Raw genomic sequence first — 24,368 nt, 5'->3', positions numbered from 1 at the left:
TGAGCTCTCCGCCGACAGCACCAATTGCCAACCTTGTGAGTAAACCATCTTGAATGTCCTAATCCAGCGGCACTTCCAGAAGACCACAGTCTCTGCCAACGTCAGACGGAGCAGAGAACTGCTCAGCTAAACCCAGTTCACTCAAAGAATCATTAAAGATGATAAGATGGCTATTGTTTGGGAATAATTCCACTAAATTCTGGAATTACTCTGCAACAACAAAACAGCAAATCAGTCTGAAGAAGTTCGTGGGTGACAATTTAGCCAAATTTCTCAATTTTGCAGCTTTAGGAAATCTTTAGGTTCCTAGTTGCAAGGCTACAAACTCAAAACCCTACAGCAGAGACCAGGCAGGTAATATAAGAGTAAACGGGCCAGGTGGGTTCCTACCTGCTGCAAAGGAGCTAGCTGCTTTTCAGCTCAATCTCAATGTTGCAAAGTAAGAATGTGTTGCCAGTGTTGCCCGAGCCGCTGACTTTTCAGTAATTGTAAATGCAGCATTTTTAAGAAATGCCCTAACTTTTAAATGTTAGCAATCAAGGGGCGCCTGGGTAGCTCAGTCGTTAAGCGCCTGCCTTCGGCTCAGGTCATGGTCCCAGGGTCCTGGAATCGAGCCCCGCATCGCATCGGGCTCCCTGCTCCGCGGGAAGCCTGCTTCTCCCTCTCCCACTCGCCCTGCTTGTGTTCCCTCTCTCACTGTGTCTCTCTCTGTCAAATAAATAAAATCTTTAAAAAAAAAAAAATGTTAGCAATCAAGTTAAAAGCAGTTTCTCAAACAAACCCCTTCTGTTGGCCTTATATTAACCTAGGATTGCAAGTGTGTGAACGATGATGTCCCAGAGCACTTTACAGGCTGGGCCGTGTTCCTATGTTTTTGGTCAGGGGTGGGTAGGAAAGCAACTATTTGATCACTCAGTGAATTTTTATTGAGCATCTGCCATGAGTCAAGCACTCTTCTAGATGCTAGGGAAGCAAAAGCAAGCAGAATACGTAGTTTCTAGAAAGACAGACAGTAATCAAATCAAACATCAAATTTATCAACCAGTGGTGAGTGCTATGGAGAAAAGTAAAGCTGGGGGCAGCGGATTGCAACCTGCTGTTTAATAGATGTTCAGCGATGTCCTTAATGATTTGGTGACATTTTGAGCAGAGATCCAACTGATGTGAGGGATCCAGCATCTTGAGCTTGTGTGTGTGTGTGCACGTGTCGGGTGGGACAGTGCCCGTACTTTTAAGTAGAGAGACCCAACCTCCATTCTCCAACCATCATGAGGCCACCATTCTGTCCTTCAGGCTCTGTGAGGAACGAGGAGGAGTTCTGGGACAAGTTTTCTATGCCCAGTGAAACTGCAGGAACAGACCCAGAGGGTTCAATCTTAACTCTGCAACTACAGCAGTGACTTGGCTACCTGGCCAGTCCCCTGGAAATCTGGGGGAGTTTTTGGTGGGAAAGAGCCAGGACTAATGAAAGAGGATGTATCTGGGAGAATATACATGCATGGGCACTGGTTTCCATCAGTTGTGATACTATAGATGTGTGTCCGAAAGCAGTGATTTCTCATTTTTTAATGAGGGTAATTTTATTATTTACTTATTTAAACTCTACACCCAACATGGGGCTTGAGCTCACTGACTGAGCCAGCCAGGTGCCCCTCTAAACTTTTTTGATTGTGTGTCCATAGCGGTAAAAATCTTATGCCTCCCCCATAAGTGTTTGCATTTTTTTTTTAAGACTTTATTTGTCAGAGAGAGAGAGCACACAGCAGGGGGAGCAGCAGAGGGAGAGGGAGAAGCAGGCTCCCCACCAAGCAAGGAGCCCGACGTGGGACTCGATCCCAGGACCCTGGGATCATGACCCGAGCCGAAGGCAGACGCGCAACGACTGAGCACCCAGGCGTCCCTGCATTTATTTTTAAACTATATTCATGTACTACTGAATCAATGTAGTACATACGTTAAAAATATGCACAAAATAGAATTAAAAGGCTGTTTTTAAAAACAAAACATACAATATTTGGAAAATATCTTTATTTTATTCACTAACGGTAAAAAAAAAAGTCCTAATTTCTCTCAGTAAAGAAAGGTTGTTGTTTATTTTATTGAAAACAATGTAATTCAGTACCTTTCAGTATTTTGAAAATGTTGGTTTAACACATTATTTTGGGCAACAGAATCACATAGTGATAAATATTTCTAAAGACCGATTTTCAAATTTCTCTCTTCATAGCACGAGTTTCTTTTAAAAAGGGCAGTTAATGTTTCATTTGTAGCTTTAAAAAATTACTCTTAACTTAAAAGGGACCCATTAAGCATGTTCATTTCTTTCACAATACCAGCTAGGTAGGTGCTGTGACGCTCAGGGGTCAGTCAGCAAAAGAGAACCCACTGCATGCCTTCCAAGCAAACAGGGCATTGAGATGCTCAGGGCACGTTTAGAAGGACTGGAGGAGTTTGGGGAAGTTGCCACCAAGTTTCAGCAGCTCTAAGCAGTTACTAGGAGGTTGGGGCTGTCACCCAGGTCAGAAAAATGCAGGGAACCCCCACTGCTGATCAGAGCTGCGCCGAGGACCGAGGTGGGGGCTCACAGATCACCTAGAGCCTAGGGCAGAACTTGAAGTCTACTGTGACCTACCCATTTTGGTAGGTGCTGCCAGAGAAACAAACAATACCCCTTTTCCCTCCCACCTACAAAATCTCACATGCATACACTGGCAGAAAGAAAGCGCACCCAGAACCTTGAAGGCAAAGGAGTTTGGGAGATGTCGTTTCCAGAATTCCGGTCCCTGTACCACGGAGAGATAGAGTAGCTCAGACGCTTGTGGGAATGAACGCTGGCTGACAAAGACCAGACTGTGGACCCCACAGCAGCATCCTAACCTCCTGATAGCCTCTCGTCATCACAGAAAAGGAGAGCAATTAAGAAACACTTGCCTCTTTTGTAAAAGAAAAATAGCCATTAATTTTTAAGTTTGACAACTCTTGTAAATACTTTGCAACAAGATAATCGCTCCCTCTCTTGGTTGTTTACAGGATTTTCATGGCTACTTTGCATTACACAGTAGTTCCATCTATAAAGGTATTACTTTTAATCAAATTAATGTAACTGACAACCTCCTGTAGCATATAAACTACAGTACATTATAATACTCGGAAGGAAATGTGACTAGTAACAAGCAAGCTGACTTGCTAGATGCAGGCAGAGAGCAACAATTTATTCCTCTCGGCTTGGCTGGAGAACCTCCTGGCTGAATTCTTCCTCACCAGCATGAAATTGTGGGTGGTTCACACAGCTAATCCAAGAGAGAGCAGGAGGATTAGCCTTTTATCTTTGGTTTTTAAAAAAGTCCAATCCGTGTAACATTAAAACTCCAAACTTCACCCAATAGAACTTCGCCGCGTTGTCGGCTGAGACAGCCGTGGGCTGAAAAATGAGCAGTGAGGGGTGGAGGACATGGGCAACCTCTCCGTCTCCCTGATCTGCTCTTCGCTCCTCAAATGCAACCGGTTTGTGGAACGAGCTAGACTTGCAGGGGTAACTAGCAAGCGGCTTTATGTTCTCGCGAGTGCCCCTACAAACCCGCTGGGGATGCTTTGTTTTTCCTTCTGCCCGGATGAAATCTCTGGCTTTTCCAGTCTCTGTGAAGTAACAAGCAGGTTGAAGAGTTCTCCTCCTCCTCCTCCTCCTCATTTCAGAAATAGTCTCTTTTCCTGGGCGCTGACAAGTCCCCTCCAGTCATCTATTACAACTTCAAATGCCAGTTAATTTCACACTTCTCCCCTTCCCCAGCCTGGCGATCGGAGGGAGAATGGGGGTCATGGTCAGCGTCATTCGGGATTCTCACACACTACCTCTCCCCAGCGGCTGCAGTTCTGGGCCTGCTGTCCTTACTCGGGCAGAGGGGTAATCTGGTGCTGGTGTCCTCTGGGAGGGGCAGATTCCAGGGTTGCTTTCTCATGGGTTCTCAAGACTCTGTCCATCCTGGGGATGTCTCACCCGAAGTTCCCCTGTAGGTCGTGCCTTCTCTAGTTCCTTAGGATTCCTACCCCAGCCTCCCTGCCCCTGAGGTCATCTCAACCCTCCAGAGATTTCCTTCAGCTGGATTCCTTCTTAAAATGACCAAACCTGGCTCCCTTTCTTGAGAACCACATGAGGCCCACAGAACTCAGGAGCTTTGGGCATGCAAGCCATTCCGAACGCAGCCTTCTCTCCTCTTCTGTCTTCTCAAGGAGCTAGCTGCCCGACAGTGTGTCTGTAGGTTTTTAGGAGGGAGTCAGACACCGGTCCCCGTGTCCCTCAAACTCCACAGGATGTGTCAGGCTCTTCCAATGGTCCTCTTGAAGTGCCCCCTCCTTTGGCATGAGGCAGAGAGGAAGCGCCCCCACCCTCTCCTGCTTGGGGAGACGGGGAAACATCCAGCATCCTGCCAACTACGTCCACAGAAATCCTCTCACATTCTGTGACCTCGCCGGGGCCGGATGCCAAGCTCATCCTTCCCAGTATCGAGCTAGTGCGCCCCAGGATCCATTTCAGAATCTCTCAGCCTGCACCTCAGAGGCGACCAGCTCCTCCTCCCTTTAGAACGAGGACAGACTTGGTGCCTATTGTTTGGTTCTCAGCCTTTGGGGTTTCTGATGAAACTGACACAGAAAGAGTCCTATTTTAGTAAATGAAGTTACCACTGTCAACCCCTCCTCCTCATGGAACGCCTGTCCTTTCATCAGGACACCCTGGTGCACTGCAGATGACAATCAGTCGTCTGACTTATGACCCGGACTGTGGATGTACAGTTAATATAGAATTGAATACTAAATAGCATATGTATTATAATTTTATATTAAATATTAATATGTACATATTATGTATTTACATATAAACTATTTTATACAAAATATATATAGGACTTTTGTTTTTGACATTATGAAAGATGAGATGTGCAGAGATGTCTCTCAATATAAAACACCGTAAGCGCTGGGTGGGATTTTAACAAACACACAAAAAACCACTTTTTCAAAGCATGACAGAGCTGACAGTAAAAGAGCCAGAATAGCCAGAGGTGACAAAGGAGGAGGAATAGGAAAGTGAGCACTGACAGCAACATTCGCCCTGAAGAGATATGTCGATCCCTGGTGGCCTAGAGTCTGGATTTCAATTTGCCGTAGGCCGTCAGAAGGAAAGAAAGCCTCAGACCTGCATGGGGGGAGGACAGATCAAAAACTCTTACAAAATTGGGGCACCTGGGTGGCTCAGTCGGTTAAGCATTTGGCTCAGGTCATGATCCCAGGGTCCTGGGATGGAGTCCCTCATTGGGCTCCCTGCTCAGTGGGGAGCCTGCCCCTCCCCTAGCCCCTCCCCCTGCTCCTGCTCTCTCTCTCAAATAAATAAATAAAATCTTTTAAAAAAATTATTAAAAAACTCTTACAAAATGATGGAACCCCCAAAATTGACCTCATTGGTGGGAATGAAAAAAATATCCCTGAACCTAAGAAGAGAATTTTCCGTTTTTTTTTTTTTTTTTCTTTTTAAGATTTTATCTTTTAAAAAATCTCTCCACCCACCCAACATGGGGCTCAAACTCACAACCCTGAGATTGAGAGTCACATGCTCTACCGACTGAGCCAGCCAGGCGCCCCAAGACCTTTCTGTTTTAATCTCAGCTCAGGGTGGGATAGCATGGTGAAGAACCTTCTGTGAGAGTTCCTAACCACCAGCAGTAACCGGTCACATGCATTTGTGGTTGAAATTCATCCTGTCTCTGAGGCCCTGAAATCCTTAAGCTAACATTTAGTTTGACGTGGTCGTGGGTTGATAATGTTCCTAAGGAGCCTGGAAAAAGCGAACTCAAATACTCTTTAGAGGGACATACTTTAAATCTAGGCCTCAAAGAATGCCCATAACTGAAGTTACAAAGTGCAGAGATATATAATAAAAAAAATCACCAAACATACAGAAATAAGCCACTCTGAGCAAGTTAGCAGAAAACAATAACCACAAGACCGGACCCACAGTTTGGGTCAAGATCTGACTCTGGTGCCTGGGACTTGGCTCTGGGAAATGCCCTCTGAGGCTCCCAGCCTGGTTCTTAAAAGCACATTCTAGGGCCCCACCTTGGCCTCTCCCCTTAGTAGACATCCCCAGCTAAGAAAGCTGTTTATAAACCCTGGAAAAAACAAGCTCACAAGTGAAAATAATCAGATATTTGAGGAGTGGAGTCACACCAAAAGAGACAGTAACTGGAACAAACTGTACTAGATAAACCAGAATGGAACAAGGCAAATCAGGAACTTAAAATAAGCATAATAAAGATCTTTCCCAAGATAGGAGGACAATTTTAACAAATAAGCAGCTATAAAGAACCAAATGGAAATACTGGGTACTATATATGTAATAGTGAATAAACCCAATAGATTAGATAAAAGCAAGAATGGCTACATAGCTGAAAAATGAATAATGATCCAGATCAGCTCAAGGAATTTTCCCAGAAGGTACTGGAAAGAGATGGAGAATATGAAAGAACATTTAAGAGATGATAATGATGATGATGATGATGATGATGATGATGATGTAAATATCTGTATAATATGTGTCCCAGAAAGAGAGAAAATGGATTTAGGAAAGAGAATATTTACAGAAATCATAAGAACTTAAAAAATTAAAGATAAAAAAGATTCCAATACATAGGTCTCATGGAGCACCAAACAGAATAAATATGGCAAAACAAAACTTTGACACATTACAGTGAAATTTAAGAACATCAAAGGGAAAAACAAAATTCTAAAAGCTAGAGAGAAGGAGCAGTTAGTCCACAAAAGAGTAAGAATTTGATTGACATTAGTTTTTCTAACAAACACTGGAGACAAAAAAGCAATCAAGCCTTATCTTCTAAGTGATGCAGGAAAATAACTTAGAATATTATATCCAGCTAAACTATTCTATAAATGTGAGGATGTAAAAATGATAAGTTCAGACTTGCAAGGCCTTCGAAAGGTTACAGCACAAAGTCTCTTTGGAAACTCTCCTTGAAGAAGTACTTTTACACTTAGTATACTTAGTATCTACTATAATTATACTAATATACTAAGTACTTAGTAAGCACATGAAAAGATACTCAACACCATGAGTCATTAGGGAAATGCAAATTAAAAGAATGAGTATCACTTTATACCTACTGCAATAGCTCTCATCAAAAAATGGAAAATAACAAGTGTTCGCAAGGACGCAGAGAAATTTGAGCTCTTCCATATTGTTAGCAGAAAGACAAAATGTTTCAGCTACTGTGGGAAACAGTTTTGTGGTTCCTCAAAAAGTTGAACAGAGAGTTTCCATATGACCCAGCAGTTCCACACCTAGGTACATACCTAAGAGAAGTGAAAACATACATCCCCACAAAAACTTGTACAGTAGTCCCCCTGAGCTGCAATGTCGGTTACCCATGGTCAGCCATGGTCTGGAAGCAGATGATCTCCCTTTTGGCGTGGTCAGAAGGTGGGTAGTAGCCTAACGCTACATTCTAACGCCTGTGTCATTCACCTCACTTCATCTCATCATGTAGGCATTTTATTGTTTCATATCATCACAAGAAGGGTCAGTACAATATACTATTTTTGAGAGAAAGAGACCACATTCACATAACTTCTATTACAGTATATTGTTATAATTGTTCTATTTTATTATTAGTTATTATTGATAATCTCTTATTGTGCCTAATTTATAAATTAACCTTTATCATCGGTATGTATGGGTAGGAAAAAACATATATAGGGTTCAGTACTCTCCATGGTTTCAGGCGTCCCCTGGGGGTCTTGGAACATATACCACTTGGATAAGGGGGGACTACGGTACAAAAGTGTTCATAGCAGCATTATTCATACTATCCAAAATGTGCAAACGGCCTGATAAATGGATAAATAAAAAATGATATATTCATACAGTGGAATATTATTCAGAATACAGATACCTGGGATAGCAAACAACATTAGGGCAAAACACATCATAAAGAAAAATGAGGGACATTAAATATTGGTGGAAAAAACTAGATCAAAAAGATATAACCATAATGAACATTTACGTACCCAATAAAATTCATGGCTCCTTAAAAAATTAGTAAGACTGAAGGTTGAATAAGACTGGCAAGACTGAAGAAGAAAAAGGGAGTGATGCATATAAACAAAACCAAGAATGAAAGAGGAAAACAAAGATACATCAAAGATTATAAGAATTATGAATACATCTCTAAGAAATTTTCTGGAGGTGTGGATCATGTTGTTGGTGTTATAGGGAAAGCACCTGATATAATCCAACTCATACTTACGATCAACAGTCCCAGAAAATTAGGAATAGAACCTTTTTAACTTCATAAAAACTATATACCAAAAATCTAGAATAAACACCACACTTAATGGAGAAAATTGAGATAAGGAGCAAAGGAACAAAGATGTTGCTTTCACCACTACTGTTTAATACTGTATTAAAGGACCATTTTAATGCTCTAAGATAAGACAAAAGTAAAAGAATTGGGATGGGAGATTATACTGTCATTTTTTTTTTTTTTAGTTTATTTATTTACTTATTTGAGCAATCTCTACACCCAATATGGGGCTTGAACTCACAACCCCGAGATCAAGAGTCGTACACTCTTTTGACTGAGCCAGCCAGGCACCCCTGTCATTTTTTGTAGATTATATGATCATCTCCATTGAAAAGCTAATAAAATAATCAAATGAGTTATTTGAATAAGAGAGTTTAGCAAAGTTGTTGAACACAAACTCAACTTTCAGAAATCAGTAGCATTCCTTGATACCAGTAAACACCATTAGAGTATATAATGGATAATAGCATACCATTCATAAAAGCAACAATTGTAAAGTACCCAGAAATCCTTTATAGATAAAATTTAAAACTATAAAGGTAACAGAAGTGTAGGGGGATATCTTTGTGACCTAGGGGGAGGGAAATATCTCCTAACAAACCCCTCAACACATACATATAGACAAATGGATCAATTTGACTATTAAAAATTAAGATTTTCTGTTCAGTATAGGATGTCATCGACAAAGTTAAAAGAGGTTACAGACAAAAATATCAAAAACATCCAAAACTGATAAGAGATTATTATCTACAACAAAAAGATTAAATGCAATTGAATAATGAGCAGAGATGAATAGGCAACTCGCAGAAGACTACCCATAGCCTTTCTTGCGGTAATAAGAAATTGGAGGCAATCTAGGTGTCTACCTCCAGAGAAAGAGATATGTAAACTGTGGTCGATATATAGTGTGGAATACTATGCAGCGATAAGCAACACACAGGATGTCCACAGAGCAACACAGACAAATCTAAGAAAAGTTAGAAAAGTAGGAAACAGCACGGTTTATAGCCCCAGACCATTTGTATGAATTAAATATGTACACACACGAAATAACACTGTTTTAGAAGTATACATGGATGGCAAAGGGCACATATCAAGTGGGCACCTATTAAACACAGGAGACTGGGGACTAAGGAAGGAAGGAGAAACTGAATTTATAATAAAGTGAGGGAATGAGTTCTTGTACTAAGTGATGATGACCACGTGCTATGAATTGAGGCCCCTGATTAATGCATTGCTTTGCATTTGAGGTACGATAAAGCAAAAATAAACTACATACAACACATACATATAGTTTGGAGCTGGAGTGTCCATCTGGCTATGACGGGAGAGCCTGAGGTTGTCAGAGGGCTATCTGTGAAATCTGACACTTTGAATGCCAGCGCAGAGACAGGCTTAGATCCTGATGACATTGAATTACTGGATAAAGCTTCATGTATACCAGGCTTACCTCTAGACTACTCAGTTATATGAACCAAAAGATTCCCTTTACTGTTTTGTTTAACAGACTTTAGTTTTTAGAGAAGTTTCTCTTTACTTTTTAAGCCAGGGGTTTGACATCTGCGATCAAAGAATTCTGATGTTTATCCACTTCTGTACTTCAAGTATTAAAAAAAGGAAAGTTTTTTTTAAAAACACTATGGCTTCACCTCTGTAGTTTGGGAAGTTAGGAGAGCAAGAGGAAGCATGAATTTAAGAAATGAATTTAAGAAAAAAGGCAGAAGAGAGAGAGAATAACATAGCCACCACTAATGAGCTCTTATGTGCTAGGCACTGTGCTAGGTGCTTTCCGTATCTAGTCTCTAATTCAGCCGCACCCCCCACCACTGGGTATCACCACTGTAGAAATAAGGAAACAGGCTAAAAGGAGCTAAGCATCTTGTCTAAATTAGTGCCACAGCTTCATAGTAGGGACTTGGGAACCCATCTGTCTGATGTCAGCCTGTTCTCTTTCATGCTATACCACCTACTAGGAAAAAAGAGAGTGGGGAAATGGGAGAGGGACAGACATAGGGACACAGAAGAGGTAAATATACAGACAGAAAAACTAAGCCATGTCAAGGCACACACTGATAGGGGAGAGCATCGTTTTTGAGGTAAGGACCCTCATGACATACCAGAGGATACTGGCATCAGAGAGGGCCATCCTTCAAAAAAGCTCATGATCTCACTTGCCATGTAATTCAACCCGCAGTGTGCCCAGAATCAGCTCTTCTGCTTTGATTTCCAATTTTTCAAAACCCTTTTAAGCAAAAGATTTCTCAAGGATTTCTCAAAGCTTGACTTGGATAAGAAGCAATGTCAAAGATTCCAGACACTGACTTTCACATCTAGTATGTCAGGTCATTATTACCTGTGACAGAATGAACTTCTGTCTGCGTGATGTGCATCCACAGGATATTACAGTTGGCCTTGTGATAGTCATCTAAATGCTCAATTAAAAACAGATACAATAAATAGTGCTGACACCACAAGTATGGAAAACTGTGAGCTGTCAAAAAGAACAGACCCCCATGTGCTTATGGGGAATAATCTCCAAGATAACTGAAAAAGAAAAAAAAAATACCAGTACCGTACAGCAGGGTATGTTTGCTAAATTTATGTTTAAGAGTCAGGGAACTGAAGGAATCAGTAGCAGTGGTTGCTCTGAGAAAAGGAAAGAGGAATCACGGCTAGGAAAGACGGGCTTTGCACTCAATGTATGCCCATGTACTTGGTACTTTCTTTTTCCCCCAAGTGCAAGGATAATCTGCTCCCCACCAAAGCATCTTTATTTTTTAAATTTAGTAGGCTCCATGCCCATCGTGGGGCTTGAACTCATGACCCTGAGATCAAGAGTTGCATGCTCTACCGACTGAGCCAGCCACTGCCCCCAGAACTCTTTTATTTTTTATCAAGGTAGTTCACTGTGTCTTCCCTCCAAAGCAGATCCAATTTTGGGATCTAGCAGGATCTGAGCAGAAGAAATAAGGTCTTTTCTTTTCCCTTCTCCGAGTGATGAGACAAGGAATCTTTCCCATTTCTTTCTCCCTTTCTTCAACCAAGCCCACCTGTTTGTTTCTTAAAAACAAAAAACCCCCTTTCTCATGTCATCCACGTTTGTTGAAAATACTTTTCGGTAAAAGGATAGAGAAAAAGCGCTCATACCACCACTCTTTAGATTTTGGAGAGTTAAGTCTTCCTATATATTTTTCTGTGCCTATGTGAATTTACACTTATAACTGCTCTTTCTTAATGCCTGGACATCTTGGCCATTTCTTATTTTTAAAATTTTTTATTTAATATCATTATTTTTATTTACTTAACCAATCCTAACATGGCATTAGACTGTTTCAAACTTTTACATCATTGCACAGAAATCTTTGTACAATCCATTTTCCCCTTAGAATCAACTTATAAAAGCAAAGTAACTCCATCGCCAATTTGTTACCTTTGCCTTAGAGCTCCATCTGTAGTTGCTGTTCCATGCACTCGTGTCCTAGCCAACCACTCTCCCGTCCCAAACCTCAGGTCTGATACAATTTCCTGCCTACGCGGACAGTGTAAAACATACTTCCTGCTCCATATATTTTTCTATACTCTTGAAAAACCCCACCCTCTGGACCCCTGACCCTCATTCAACCCTAGAAGATTGGTTGCATTTTTCTACCTGATTACTTGTTGGCTCTCTAAAGTTTATTCTGAAATCCTTAACTCCTCGAGCTAAGTATCTTCTTAGAAACTTTTCTAAACTACAGAATATAATAAATAATAAAAGAGAACTAGTTTGAATGATAAGAGCTAAGGCTTACTAGTGCAGATTCCTACGTGTCACCGTGCTAAGTGCTTTACATGCCTTATATAATTTGTTAATTGGAGTCACATGAAAAAAATTCCATGGTCAAATAAGCTTGGGGAAATTATAGATTTAAAAGTATCTTGCTTACAGGGGCACCTGGGTGGCTCAGTTGTTTGACCTCAGCTCAGGTCTTGATCTCAGAGTCACGAGTTCAAGCCCCACATTGGGCTCTACACTGGGCATGGAGCCTACATTAAAAAAAAAAAAAAATCTTGCTTACAATAACACCTTTAATATGTTAATACACATTTACAAGATGGTGACAACATAGTTGAGTGTAGTCAAATAAAAACAATTATCTTTAGGGGTTATTACTTCCCAAGAACTGGCTTTGGCAAATCTGTCCTTAAAGGTTGTTTTGTAGTAAAAACAATTGCAGCCTATCCTCCTCCCCCATGCATGAGGACCATCCCTTTTAACGGTTCTTCCTGTTAATGATAAAGCAGTAAAAATACATGTAAGTAAAAGAAAAAAGAAAAAGCACTCATACAACCACTTTTTATATTTTGGAGTGTAAGTCCTTTCTCGTATTTTCTATGCATATATACAAACACACTTATAAATGATAAACTGTACAATTTTCCAACAAGTTGCTTTCTATCTCTTTATCCTTTCCCCACTCCTTCCCCAGAGTTCTAAGGTTGACTTCTTTTTCTACCCTTTATCTTTTTTTTTTTAAGATTTTATTTGAGAGAGCGAGCATGAGAGTGAGGAGTGTCAGAGGGAGAAGCAGATTCCCTGCCGAGCAGGGAGCCCGATGTGGGACTCGATCCCGGAACTCCAGGATCATGACCCGAGCCAAAGGCAGTTGCTTAACTAACCCAGGTGCCTCTCTACCGAAGTCTTCTACGAGGAAGGATTTAAATGACCACTTCTTTTTTTTTTGGTCATTTATTTTTTAAAAATTTTGAAGTAATCTACCCAGTGTGGGACTTGAACCCACTCCTCTGAGATCAAGTCACATGTTCTACTGACTGAACCAGCCAGCCTCCCCCAAGGATGATCACGTCTTTTATTTTTTTTTTTAAGATGTAAATTTATTTTTATTTTTTTAAAGATTTTATTTATTTATTTGACAGAGACACAGCGAGAGAGAAGGAACACAAGCAGGGGGAGTGGGAGAGGGAGAAGCAGGCTTCCTGCTGAGCAGGGAGCCTGATGCGGGGCTCGATCCCAGGACCCTGGGATCATGACCTGAGCCGAAGGCAGACGCTTAACGACTGAGCCACCCAGGCGCCCCAAGGATGATCACTTCTGCAAATAATTCCCCCATCTACAGTTCAAGCCTTGAGCCTGGTAGCGCGCGTGCACACACACACACACACGCCCTATAACCCAAAGGAAGAACCTACTGAGCCTGTGTTCCAGGACTCCCAGTCTGGCTTCTACTAATCCCAGTATACACCACACACCAGCCTAGTCTCTTTCCTGCTTCTTCCTGACTCTGCTCAGGACATTCCCTGTTCCTTCTTCCTAGCCAAATCCCACTATCCTGAGACCTGGCTCAAGTGCCATCCAATTGAAAGTCTTCCCAGATCTCTCCAGTCCAATTTCTTCCCTGCTCTGAACTCGTATGTCAGGCAGCAATGGACCACACCTTTGTGATAAATTTTGAACTGTTATCTTTTAACATGTCATGAGATTGCAGAGTGTTTGTTAATACACTGAAGGTGGGGACCCTGCCCTTTCCTTCTGTTTCTGATAGCGCTCAGCACAGTACAACACAGACAACAGACACTCAACCACTACTGAAAGAATGAGGTACTAAAACCCAAGTTAGCCAAATAATACAACAGACACGAGAATAATATGTACATTCCTCTTTATTTAATACAACACATAACACATACAAAAAGAAAAAAACACTCATGTAAAAGGTCCTGTCACAGAAGGATAGACAGGAAACATCTACACTGAATCAAATAAGGCTCCTGCTTTAAAACAGGGGTTTGCTAGCTATACCTGGAATATGAGCAAGGCTGTTGCAAAGAAAAAAAAAGAAAAGAAAAGAAAAAAGAAAAAAAATTCCCTGCACTGAAGGAGTATATCCACGGGGGCTAATTTACTAACTTCACAGACCCATATTTAGGAATGTTTAAGCCCTCTCACATATCCAAAATTCATCAGGGTTTTATGAAATGTGTGATTATTTTTTGGTTAAAAAAATTTACCTGTCCTTCTTTCTTCTTAGAAAATAGTGACAAGAGCTCTCTAAAAACTAGAGACCAGCAAACCACCCAGAGTTTGGAAAGCGTTACCATTAAAGTTCACAGGGTGTGCAGAACAGAGAATGCAAAGGCAAGATGGCAGTGGGAAGAAGAATTTCCTGGCAGCCCATATTCAATCAACCACGGGGAAAGACAAAATGGAAATACCTAGGCTCAGTGCAGGGTTCAGTAGCAGCAGTTTGTCCATATTCCTGCTCTAAGTAGAGCCGGAAATTAAACAAGCACCAGTTCGTCTCAAAAGAGCCTTATACAAACACACACACATACATACCCACACCCATCCACATGTCATCACCAACCCCTTTTATTTAAATTTATTATTATTTTTTTTTTTTACTAAAATAATACAAAAAAGGGAGACAGGTATATTTACAAAAATCCATGGCTGGTACAGTACATAATTTTTAAGACACACTAAATGCTACAATCTTTCAGGTCCTGAGATTATTACAAATATCAACTCAAAGCTGTGTTCAGGTCCAGTTTTAAAGGAGGAAAAAAAAAATCCCAAAATATTAAGTCACACCCTTATTTAAAATACAGCATATCCCTTCAAGTTAGCACAAACGCACCTCCCTATAAACAAATGCAAGAGAGTAATCAGTGCCCTTCACCCAGAGGAGCTGCGCTTCTGTAGGCCCCTTTCTTCAAGGTCGGCTGTGGAACATGTTGGCCGCTCTGTCAAGTGTGGAGGCGGCTGAAGTAAGAGGAGGATGTGTACCTGGAGGGAAGTTCCTCTAGAGAGGGAACGTTCACTGTATCAGTAAGTCCTGTTTTTCCTTCTGTTACCAAACAAAAGTCTCTCCCTTATCAGAATTCATACCACAAGTGTTGGAAATATGTGCTTACCCAGACTAAAAATCAAAATCCTTATTCCCAGTTATAGCAAATAATTGGTCTGCAGTCCCACAATAATTTTACAACTGCAAATAAACTTTCTTGCTTGTAATAAAAGAGAGAAAACACCTATCACTTAGTTACCTTGGTAGACTTTGATTAACATAGTATTTGGGGCACAAAATTCTCACCAGCCAGAGATTTCTTTTCCTTTTCTTTTAAGCTTGACAATCATGTTTAGGCAAAACACAAGGGCAAGCCCCAGATTACATACTCTTCTTAAGGACAATTTGGTATTTTTGATACTTTCTATAATTTTTCAATGACAGCCAACAAAAGGACAATACAAAGCTTGAATCTTTTCTGTGGCCGGCCATAGATCAGAGGAAATTATGTGTAGGTTGGAAACCTACCTCTACCGGTGGAAAGGCCCCTTGATTATCGGAAAGTCTCAGATGGTATATGTAATTAATTATGTAGGCATAGCCAGGATTTAAAAAGTCAGCTAAAGACGGCCAACTTTCTAACTAACTATATAAAACAGCAATACTTTTATCAGCTGAGAATAATTTGTCTTTTAGTGTCCCTAGCCAAAATCAGGGTAATCCTTGGTAGTTTTGCAGGCATGGGAAAGAAAAACTCTTATGTGCTGGTCCAGGGCACACTAACCTTGCAAACAGCACAAAATAGCAAACAAATGAGGAAAGGTTATGGCCGCAAGGACAGAAAATACAAGATAGGTAAGGTCTGACAAATTAAAGGCAGGCTGTCACACAGAAAAACATGCTGACTGGCTGGTCTCAGTTACTGCTGACTCTTAAATGTGCTTAGAGGGTAGATGGAGTTGTTACCTTCAAAAACAGAAGTATTTTCCAAGTTATCTTGAGTAATAGTTATCTTTTTTGTATTTCATTTAGGTTTCCATTAGCGCTCTATTATAAAATATTTTAAAACTAGATTTAAGATAAAATAGAATTATATTATCATTAGCAAAATGGGAGCAAATAATGTACAGAGTTTTCTGAGGAACATAAAACTGGTTCTAAGAATTTATATGGCCTGTGTGACACAGACCTTTGCAAAGCAGGTTTATTCCAGGGGAAGTGTATGAAAATAAGCAAGGCAGAGTATTATGAGAAATAAGAACCCTTAACAAAGGTCTGCATCTCTTTTGAATAACCTTGAAAAGTATTAAGAGGAAGCCATGAATTGTAGCAACCACACTGAACAGTAGTAGAGAAATCTAGTTTTTAATAAAAGGTAGAAGAGAAAAAACAATTCCAGTCACCAGTGAACTTGATTCCAAATCCTGGACACACAAGACCCCTTTAATTATACTACTGAGATTTCTGAAAGTATCCTTGACCTGTTTGGGAAACAGTTTGGAAAACTGCTAACCCACTATAAATGGCAATATGTAAGAAAGATTGAGAAGTTAAAGAATTATAGTATGAAGAAATTAAATAAAGATCACAAATAGCTACTTTCAAGCAAATGATACTTCGGGAGAATCTGAGAAAAATGTAATTTTTCATTTCAAAGTTGTTCAAAGGCAGTCTGATGATAATCCTCCGAGTCCCTGTCTGAGTCTATGCTAGGATAGGAACACTGTCCTGGACCATGCCTGCAGTCTTCACTTCTGAATGCAGTGAAGACCCAGGAAAGACAGCCAGAGTGAGTGAGAAAAGGAAGTGAAAGTCTAACCTTTTCTCTCAGGACTCTTAACAATATGCAGTGGATATTCTAGTGTAGCAACTGGCTAATGAAATGGTTAATTTAAGAGCTCAAATTAGAGGTAAGAAGGAAGAAAGAAAGAATTCAGCAATAAATATTCAAAGCTATTTTTAATTAAGAGTCTGACCAACTGTTCAGCTCTACATACCTGAACACTATGCCACAGAATCTAGAATTTGTGATTTGTTCCTCACTCTCTACATTCCAGAACTTTCTCAGAATTAAACACTGGGATGATTTCATCTTAACAACCCAAAGACATTCCATGATTCTCACTACAGTTTTGCACCAGTAAAATTAAGTTTTTTTGAATATAAAGTTCACATTTTAGGATAGATGAACACACAAAATATCTCTATTTTATGTTCCCTAGAGGAACAAACACACATTCAACAAAACCCTTATGCCTTATTTCTTTGGGTAGAAGTCATTTAACAGCTGTATTTGAAGAATGGAAAAAGAGGGAAAGTATGGAAAATAAAGAGTATGTTTATCTGCATAGTTGATATTTAGAGGTTACTAACTAAGGCTTTATCTTGAAAAAAGCAATAAAAAACCAAAAAGGGATTTTTAAGACAAAAACATCCTATCGCTAGAGATTAAACGGGCCTTGGCCGATTGTGGGAATTAACCCGGATGCTTTGTCTGCTTGGGCCTGGTGCTTACTCTTGACTCACTTGAGCTGGGTAATTTGTTCTTCACTCTCTACATTCTCTTTCCTGACCCTGAATATGTGCTATAATTTAAATCTACACACACTCTCTAACAATTGTTGCTTAGCATTTAGCCCTAACTACAAACGCAGCATCCATTTTTTTCCTGTTGCTGTTGTTGTTTGAAACGATAAAGGAAAATTCTAAGTCTTGCTACTTAACATGCCAGGATGAGAGGTGGGATAAAACGATCTTCATTCCTTCCTCAGAGATGGGCAAAACATGTTTCCTTCTATCCCTCCCCTTCCTATCCCACGTCCCAGCTAAGAAGTGAATCCTGCCTCCCCTCTCCCATTGTCCTACAACCTGAGCAGTGGACGGCTCCGACTCTTTCACGGGTGGAAGAAGCCTAAGTTACACACAGGTAGACTGGCTAACGTCTACCCCGCTGACTGTAGTGCTTGCCCCATAGGCACGAAGCCGGACAGACCTGTAGTGACAGGATTAGGACACAATCTCTGATGCACAAGAATGAGGAGACGCCCATTCACTCCTGAAAGGTTAAAAGCTTAGCTATCCATCACCAGACAAGTGGTATAAGGAAATTAGATTGAGAAGATGGGAAAGTGAGGCAGATAAAACTTGCAGGGTCATTTATCAACTCCAATAACCAATCACCCAAACTCTACCTAGCTGTAGCCCCACAACCTTGGCAGAAAGCACAGATGTATTAACATCCTAAAAGGCTAAAAAACCAACTACTTATAATTAAGAAACTTAGTGTTACTCCCCCCCAACCCTTGTTAACCTGAAACTAACCATTTTAATCCCACCACAAATATGTTTAAATAATCTGCATCTAAAGTAGAATTCCAGTGATTATTCTTTAAACTTAAAAATCATATGGTACTTTTTATACCCATCATAGGGAAACATTTTTTAGCCTCTGTGGAAAGATGGTAATACTTTTTTAATTATATAGGATATTTTAGAAAAACTCAAAGTATTTTTGAAATAGTAAAGTCTCTGATATCCCTGGGAGGTAGGTGAATATTATTATACCCAATTTTCTAATGGGTAATCTGAGGCACGAAGGTTAAATGATATTCCCCCTGTTAAATATAGCAATTCAAGAGTAAGACGTCTGAGCTGAGGCAGCCTGATAAGCGCTTCGGTAACACTACCAGGAGCTGCCGCTTTCTGTTAGCCACCAGTCTCCTCTTCCCAATTAAAATGTCTTTAAAGGGGGCACTTATTAGATATATTTGTACTGGGCTCTGAGGATTGGTTCAACTTAGTCTCCCTTTATGTGTCATATCTGTTTTCAACAAGAAACAGATGAATCTTAGATACTGAAGATTACGCTATTCTGCTCAAGGGAGAAATCTAAATAGCTATAAAATCAGATTAAGCCAAATGTAATTATCTGGCAAATGAAAAGAAAACTAAAGCTCTCTCAAGAATGCTATAGGTTATATGAGTGTTTACATGAGTATCTGAAGTCTAAGCTTATTAACCTTTTCACAGATATGCAGCTGTATGAATTCTTCGAAAATCATTTTCCAGAAGAAAATATGCATGCTTAATGTGGACAAAGTTGCTAACTTCCTTCAAAACTTATTCAGATACGATACGGAGCTTCTAACTCTAGCTCCCCCACGTCTTTAGTCTTGCCTACCAAGTGCACCTTATCAACTTGACCCTCAAAAGACTCTTGTTATTCCAATGCTTTCTCCAGTGTTACTCATGCCAAGTTGGAAGGGCAGAGAGCAGTGGGTTACATCCAGGAAGAGTCAATGAGTCCACTAAATTTACTTTAATTGAAATAAATGACTTATTATATTTATGTATTTTTGTTAATGTCTACAAACAGATATTCAAAGGGGGAAGATAGCATCTTGTGTAAAGACAATTTCCCAATCTACCCATTTGAATTGACTAAACGCAATGGAATAAACAAGCCAGAAGTTTTGCAAACATCGAAAGGGGTGTGTTTGGAAAGGATGAAATGGTACAGCAGCTACTAGTTATAAATATATATATATGTGTGTGTGTGTATATATACACATATATATATTACATATGTATACATATATACACACATGTATGTATGTATCTTATACATATATCCTTATACATATAAAGAAAAGGAAGAATATTACAGCATGACATGACGTTGGCAAGTTTGAGATTCTTCCTCCTGAATCCCCTGACTTATTAGCCTGTACTTTAGGATATCCGAGAACACTTTCAAGAGGGGGAAAAAGAAAGAAAAAAAAGGCACTTAACAAAGACAAAGGCCTGAATTGAGCATGTTTTAGAGGAGTAATAGAAGCATTTTACCAGAGCTAAGAAATGATTTACAGAGAGTTAAACTTTTCCCCTTCAATTTTATAAAATAAAACTGCATGTTTGTAATCGGTCATTTACCCACTACTGCATTTCTGCTTCATTATTACAAAAGCAAAAAACAAATCATACATGCACAATAGAAAGTGAAAGTGCCCCTTTTGAGAACATATGGTCAGCAGAAACTACAGTGCTGAAGCACAAGGGAAAGTTCTCAAGTTTGGCCTGATTATAGATTTTTCTCACTCTGCTATTTCTAATTTAAAACAAAGAGAAACAAAACATCAACGAACAAAAAGTAAGCCAACACAAATTCAAAACCTACATGATAATAAAAAGAACTCAGGGACCAGTGTGCTTTTACGGTACACTCCTAAAATAAAGTATCCTAACTCTATATATGGGTCAAGTTATATGACAAAACCTCCTAGAGATAAAGAACTGTAAATCAGATTATAATCAACCAATACAGGCAAAGTTCATTGTACAAGTGTAGCAGCAAACATGATAGACAACTGGAGTTCTAGGAGACAGTCCCAAGGGACAGAGAGTTCTCACAATCAATGGCAGTTTGATTAACAGTAGAGTTTCCATCTCAGAAACTGTCGTGAACCAAGTAGAGGCGGGAAGGGGTGTGGTAAGGGCAACCGGAGAAGAAAGACTAGAGGGGCCTGCCCTTTCCAACCCTGGGTAGTAAACAATTTAGATCTGCTTTGGGAAGGAAAAAAAAAAAAAAAAATCCTGGGTTAAAAATCTTTTCCAGTAAGTTGTTTTCAAACAGGTGTCAAACCCACAGTATCCAGACATGTATGTGCCCGGTTCTTCCCCCTTCCTTGGTGATGCAATAAACCCTATTCAACTTCTGTGATATAAAAAAAAAAGTGTAATTTGGGCTAACAACATCCATCAAAGGGGTGGTAGGCATAAAATAATGTACGAACACAATCCTCTGATTTCCTCAGAATATCAGGATTTTGTGACTTCAGATTAACTTCACTTCTTTTTCCGAAACGTTTTTCTTCAGTTTAAAACCATGATTTATTTTACCCTCTGATCTCAGAAGCATATTAGAAAGAATTATAATTGAGTTACAGTGGAATTATTGCTTGCATTGATTTTGGAGGCTCGGAATGAGCTTGACACTTTGCTCCCAAACAGTCTCCAACTGAGGCTCAGCACTGCTATCTCGGAAGACAACTTTGCTGACCATTATTGCTTGTGAATACTGAGGATTAACTTGTATGTACAGTAACAGCTTATACATCAGCGAAGGCAATTTAAAGTACAAGACCGTTGAAAACAAACAGCTTAATTTTCCTGAATCAAGAATCCCGCTGAGTGGGACAGAATTAAGTGTGCTGATTATTTTTGCATTGGGATGTTGCTAATGCTCTTCAGAAATACACATTGCTCTATAACCTTTCCAATTACTCACCATTTTAAAAAATAACATAATTTGACTTTTAAGTGCAAAAATACAGTATGAGTCACAAGTCTCTGTGCTAAAAAATAACCAATTTATATGTTTGTATTTAGTAAGAAAGACTGTAAAGACAGGTGCCCATAAAGTATGGCCACCATTCTCAATGTTATGATCTAGAAAAGAAATAGTTCTGTATTTACATGTAGGAGCTCTCTGATCATACTTATCTATTAAGAAATAGAAGGATGCCTGTTTCATCTGTACAACACAAAAGGGTAGTCTTGACTGAAACGGACGTAAGTTAGTGAAAATGTGGTATGGGGCTGAGGGCAGGATCTGGCTGCAGTCCTCATGGAATCAAGACTGAAGAAAATAGAATATAATCTCCATATATATGACTTCTCAGAGCCAAGGGCCTCCAGATATTTTTACTGGTTAGTTATAAAATAATACTTGGGGGAAGAATTGATAATCCTGTTCTTCTCTAATGGAGACAAAAGAATCATCAGGGATCTTCCCATGGCATGATTCAGAACTGATGGATTTAAGAAACTGAAAGTATTCCCTGACTTAAACTGGTAATGAATTTTTATATAGAAATAAATTTATGTATACACACAGATGAATACATGCACAACTATCAGCAGGAAGAGAGATTAATATGCACTCTGACTCGGTATGGGAAGTGAAAGCAGGGCTAGCTTCCCAAAGGCAAACTCCTATACAGTATTAGCAAAGACTTCTTTTTTTCCAACTTAGATAAAAGCAACAGGTATACTACATTGTATTAACTCAAGAATTGGGTAAGCTTCCCTAAATTAAATAAGCCAAACAACCTTTAATCAAACATATTCAATTCAAGTCAAACTGCTGGGCAACATCCCAATATCCTTTCAAAGTATCTACTGGGGTTGACACAACATTCTTATTTGTTCTACTGGTAAACTAAATTCTTAGAGGCAAGTAATTATATCAATGATTCCTCTGAAACAATCCTTTGCCCTTACTTTAACAAGTTCTTGGAACTAAAGTTTTCAGTTACTTACTAACTTTTTGCTATGAAGCAAGCCAATGTGACTTTGAAGTCAAAATACAGGTAATACAGATCTCAACAGATCTGTGGTAACTCATTCAGTCCTATAGGCTATTTGGGACTTTTGCTTATAAAAGAAAAAAAGGGGCCACATTAATATACTTCTTTGAATAAATTTAAAGGTATAGGGTGACTTGTAATGAAAACATGCAAATATTGCTACTACCAATCTGATGCTGTTTTTTAGGTTAGTCTGTTATAAATGGATCAAGCTTACACCAATCTTGGGCATGGTTTGAAAACATTCGGAAGTCTAAATAGGGAGAAAAAAAGAGAGAGTGAGAGAGATTGATAGAGACAAGACCAATGATGAGGCAAAAAATAAATAAAAAAAATTAAATGTATCCAAAAGGAACCATAAATTTCTCCCTTAACATCCTTTGTTGAATACGTATTTGCATAAGGAAGCTATAATAACTAAGCAGTCTTATTATTATCTGCAGGTTTACTCACATATCAATATTCTCAGTAAATATTAATAAAGCTTTAAGATCCCAAACGCTCCAAATCCATTTCACTACACTGGATACAGGGAGTAAAAATACATTGTGATTGTTATAAAAAATAATCCCTTGTACACATAATGATCCTAATGTAATTCCTCCCTTTAAAATACTATCTTAAAAATTCCAAAAATATAATATATGCCATTTGAATGACCAATGAAGAGGCATGTGCAGTACACACTTCGACCTGTCTATATCAATAATTAAGAATCACCTGAAGTACCACTAGCTAAAAGACCAGGAGAAGCTGTGAACTGAGGGGAAGCTGGGGAAATTTACAGTTCAGAGTGGTAGGCCTGCAAGGGCTCAGAGCACCAAAGTCGCAGCCCTACATCAAAGATCCCCATTTCTGAAGAGAAAAATGTGAACAGAGCCACGTTTTAACATCAAGAATGGAAATAAGAATTAACCAGTCAATACCAGATGCACAAATCACCTGAAGAAGAGTTAAGTACCTGCTTCTGAATGGAAGATGAAATTGACCCTTTTACAAAAAGGGGACATCTAAGTTTCGTCTGTTAAGAGCAACAGGCTCACTTCCTTGACTTTTAAAAATCTCGATGATTTTATATATCACTGTGCTAAAATTTCTTGAAGCATATTTAGGCCCCTGATTTACATGGGGAGTTGCTACACACTGGAGAAGATTCAAGTTTGTTCAGGATTTGTGAGGGTACAATATTTACTCGGCTACTGTCTGTATCAGACACAGGGTCATTAACTGGTGCGGCAAACTTGCTGCATAGTCCGTTCAAATAGACATGATTGTTACTCCTGACAAACTGGCCTAATTCCAGGTATACTGCCTTTTATTATGCAAGTATGTCTACAAGTGTTCAGATCCAACCCCCAGGATGGATGGAGTATACCCAAATCCTCAGATTCCTTCTTCCTCCCCCGGGGAAAAATCAAATTTGTACTTCTGTGGGTTTGACAACTGAGTCTCTTTCAAGTCAGTTAATGTGGTAACTTTGTCTTTCTTTAGAGGAGACCAAAGGTCACTAACTTTGCATGAAAGCATTTCTTCCTCCTGCACCTGGCTTTACTCAAGTAACGTTCTCTTTTCTTTTTTTCCTCCTCACCACAGTGCTTGGGACGAGAGAATGTAAACATCGACAGAACGGCAGCCCTAGGACCACATGAGGACTTTCCCATCAGGTAGATTCCATCCGCCGGCTGAGTGTCTCATCTCCACTGCTTGCTGGGAAGTCACTGAGATTTCCGTGGTAATTTAGTGTCCCCTTTACTTTGGCCTCCATCTGAGAAAAGAGGTGTTTAATTGGCATGGGTTGGCATGTTATAAAAAAAATAGATAAAAACAAAACAAAAAAACCCCCAAAG

At 39.6% G+C, this 24,368-nt stretch overlaps 1 protein-coding gene across 1 annotated transcript in view; it reads right to left on the bottom strand.

Annotated features, from left to right (window-relative positions):
* Positions 1-14,771: 14,771 nt before the first annotated feature.
* UBN2 (ubinuclein 2) overlaps positions 14,772-24,368 on the bottom strand; it is a 73,619-nt gene continuing 64,022 nt past the window's right edge. The window contains exon 17 of the mRNA XM_035021202.1: positions 14,772-24,286. Within this exon, the coding sequence (XP_034877093.1) occupies positions 24,237-24,286 (50 nt within the window). The 3' untranslated portion in view covers positions 14,772-24,236. The remainder of the gene's footprint in view (positions 24,287-24,368) is intronic.

Source organism: Mirounga leonina, unplaced genomic scaffold, assembly GCF_011800145.1.
Source record: "Mirounga leonina isolate KUSES-001 unplaced genomic scaffold, KU_Mleo_1.0 Mir_174, whole genome shotgun sequence".
Classification (NCBI taxonomy): domain Eukaryota; kingdom Metazoa; phylum Chordata; class Mammalia; order Carnivora; family Phocidae; genus Mirounga; species Mirounga leonina.
Note: the sequence above shows the minus strand (reverse complement) of the source record. Positions and strands in the feature narration are given on the sequence as shown.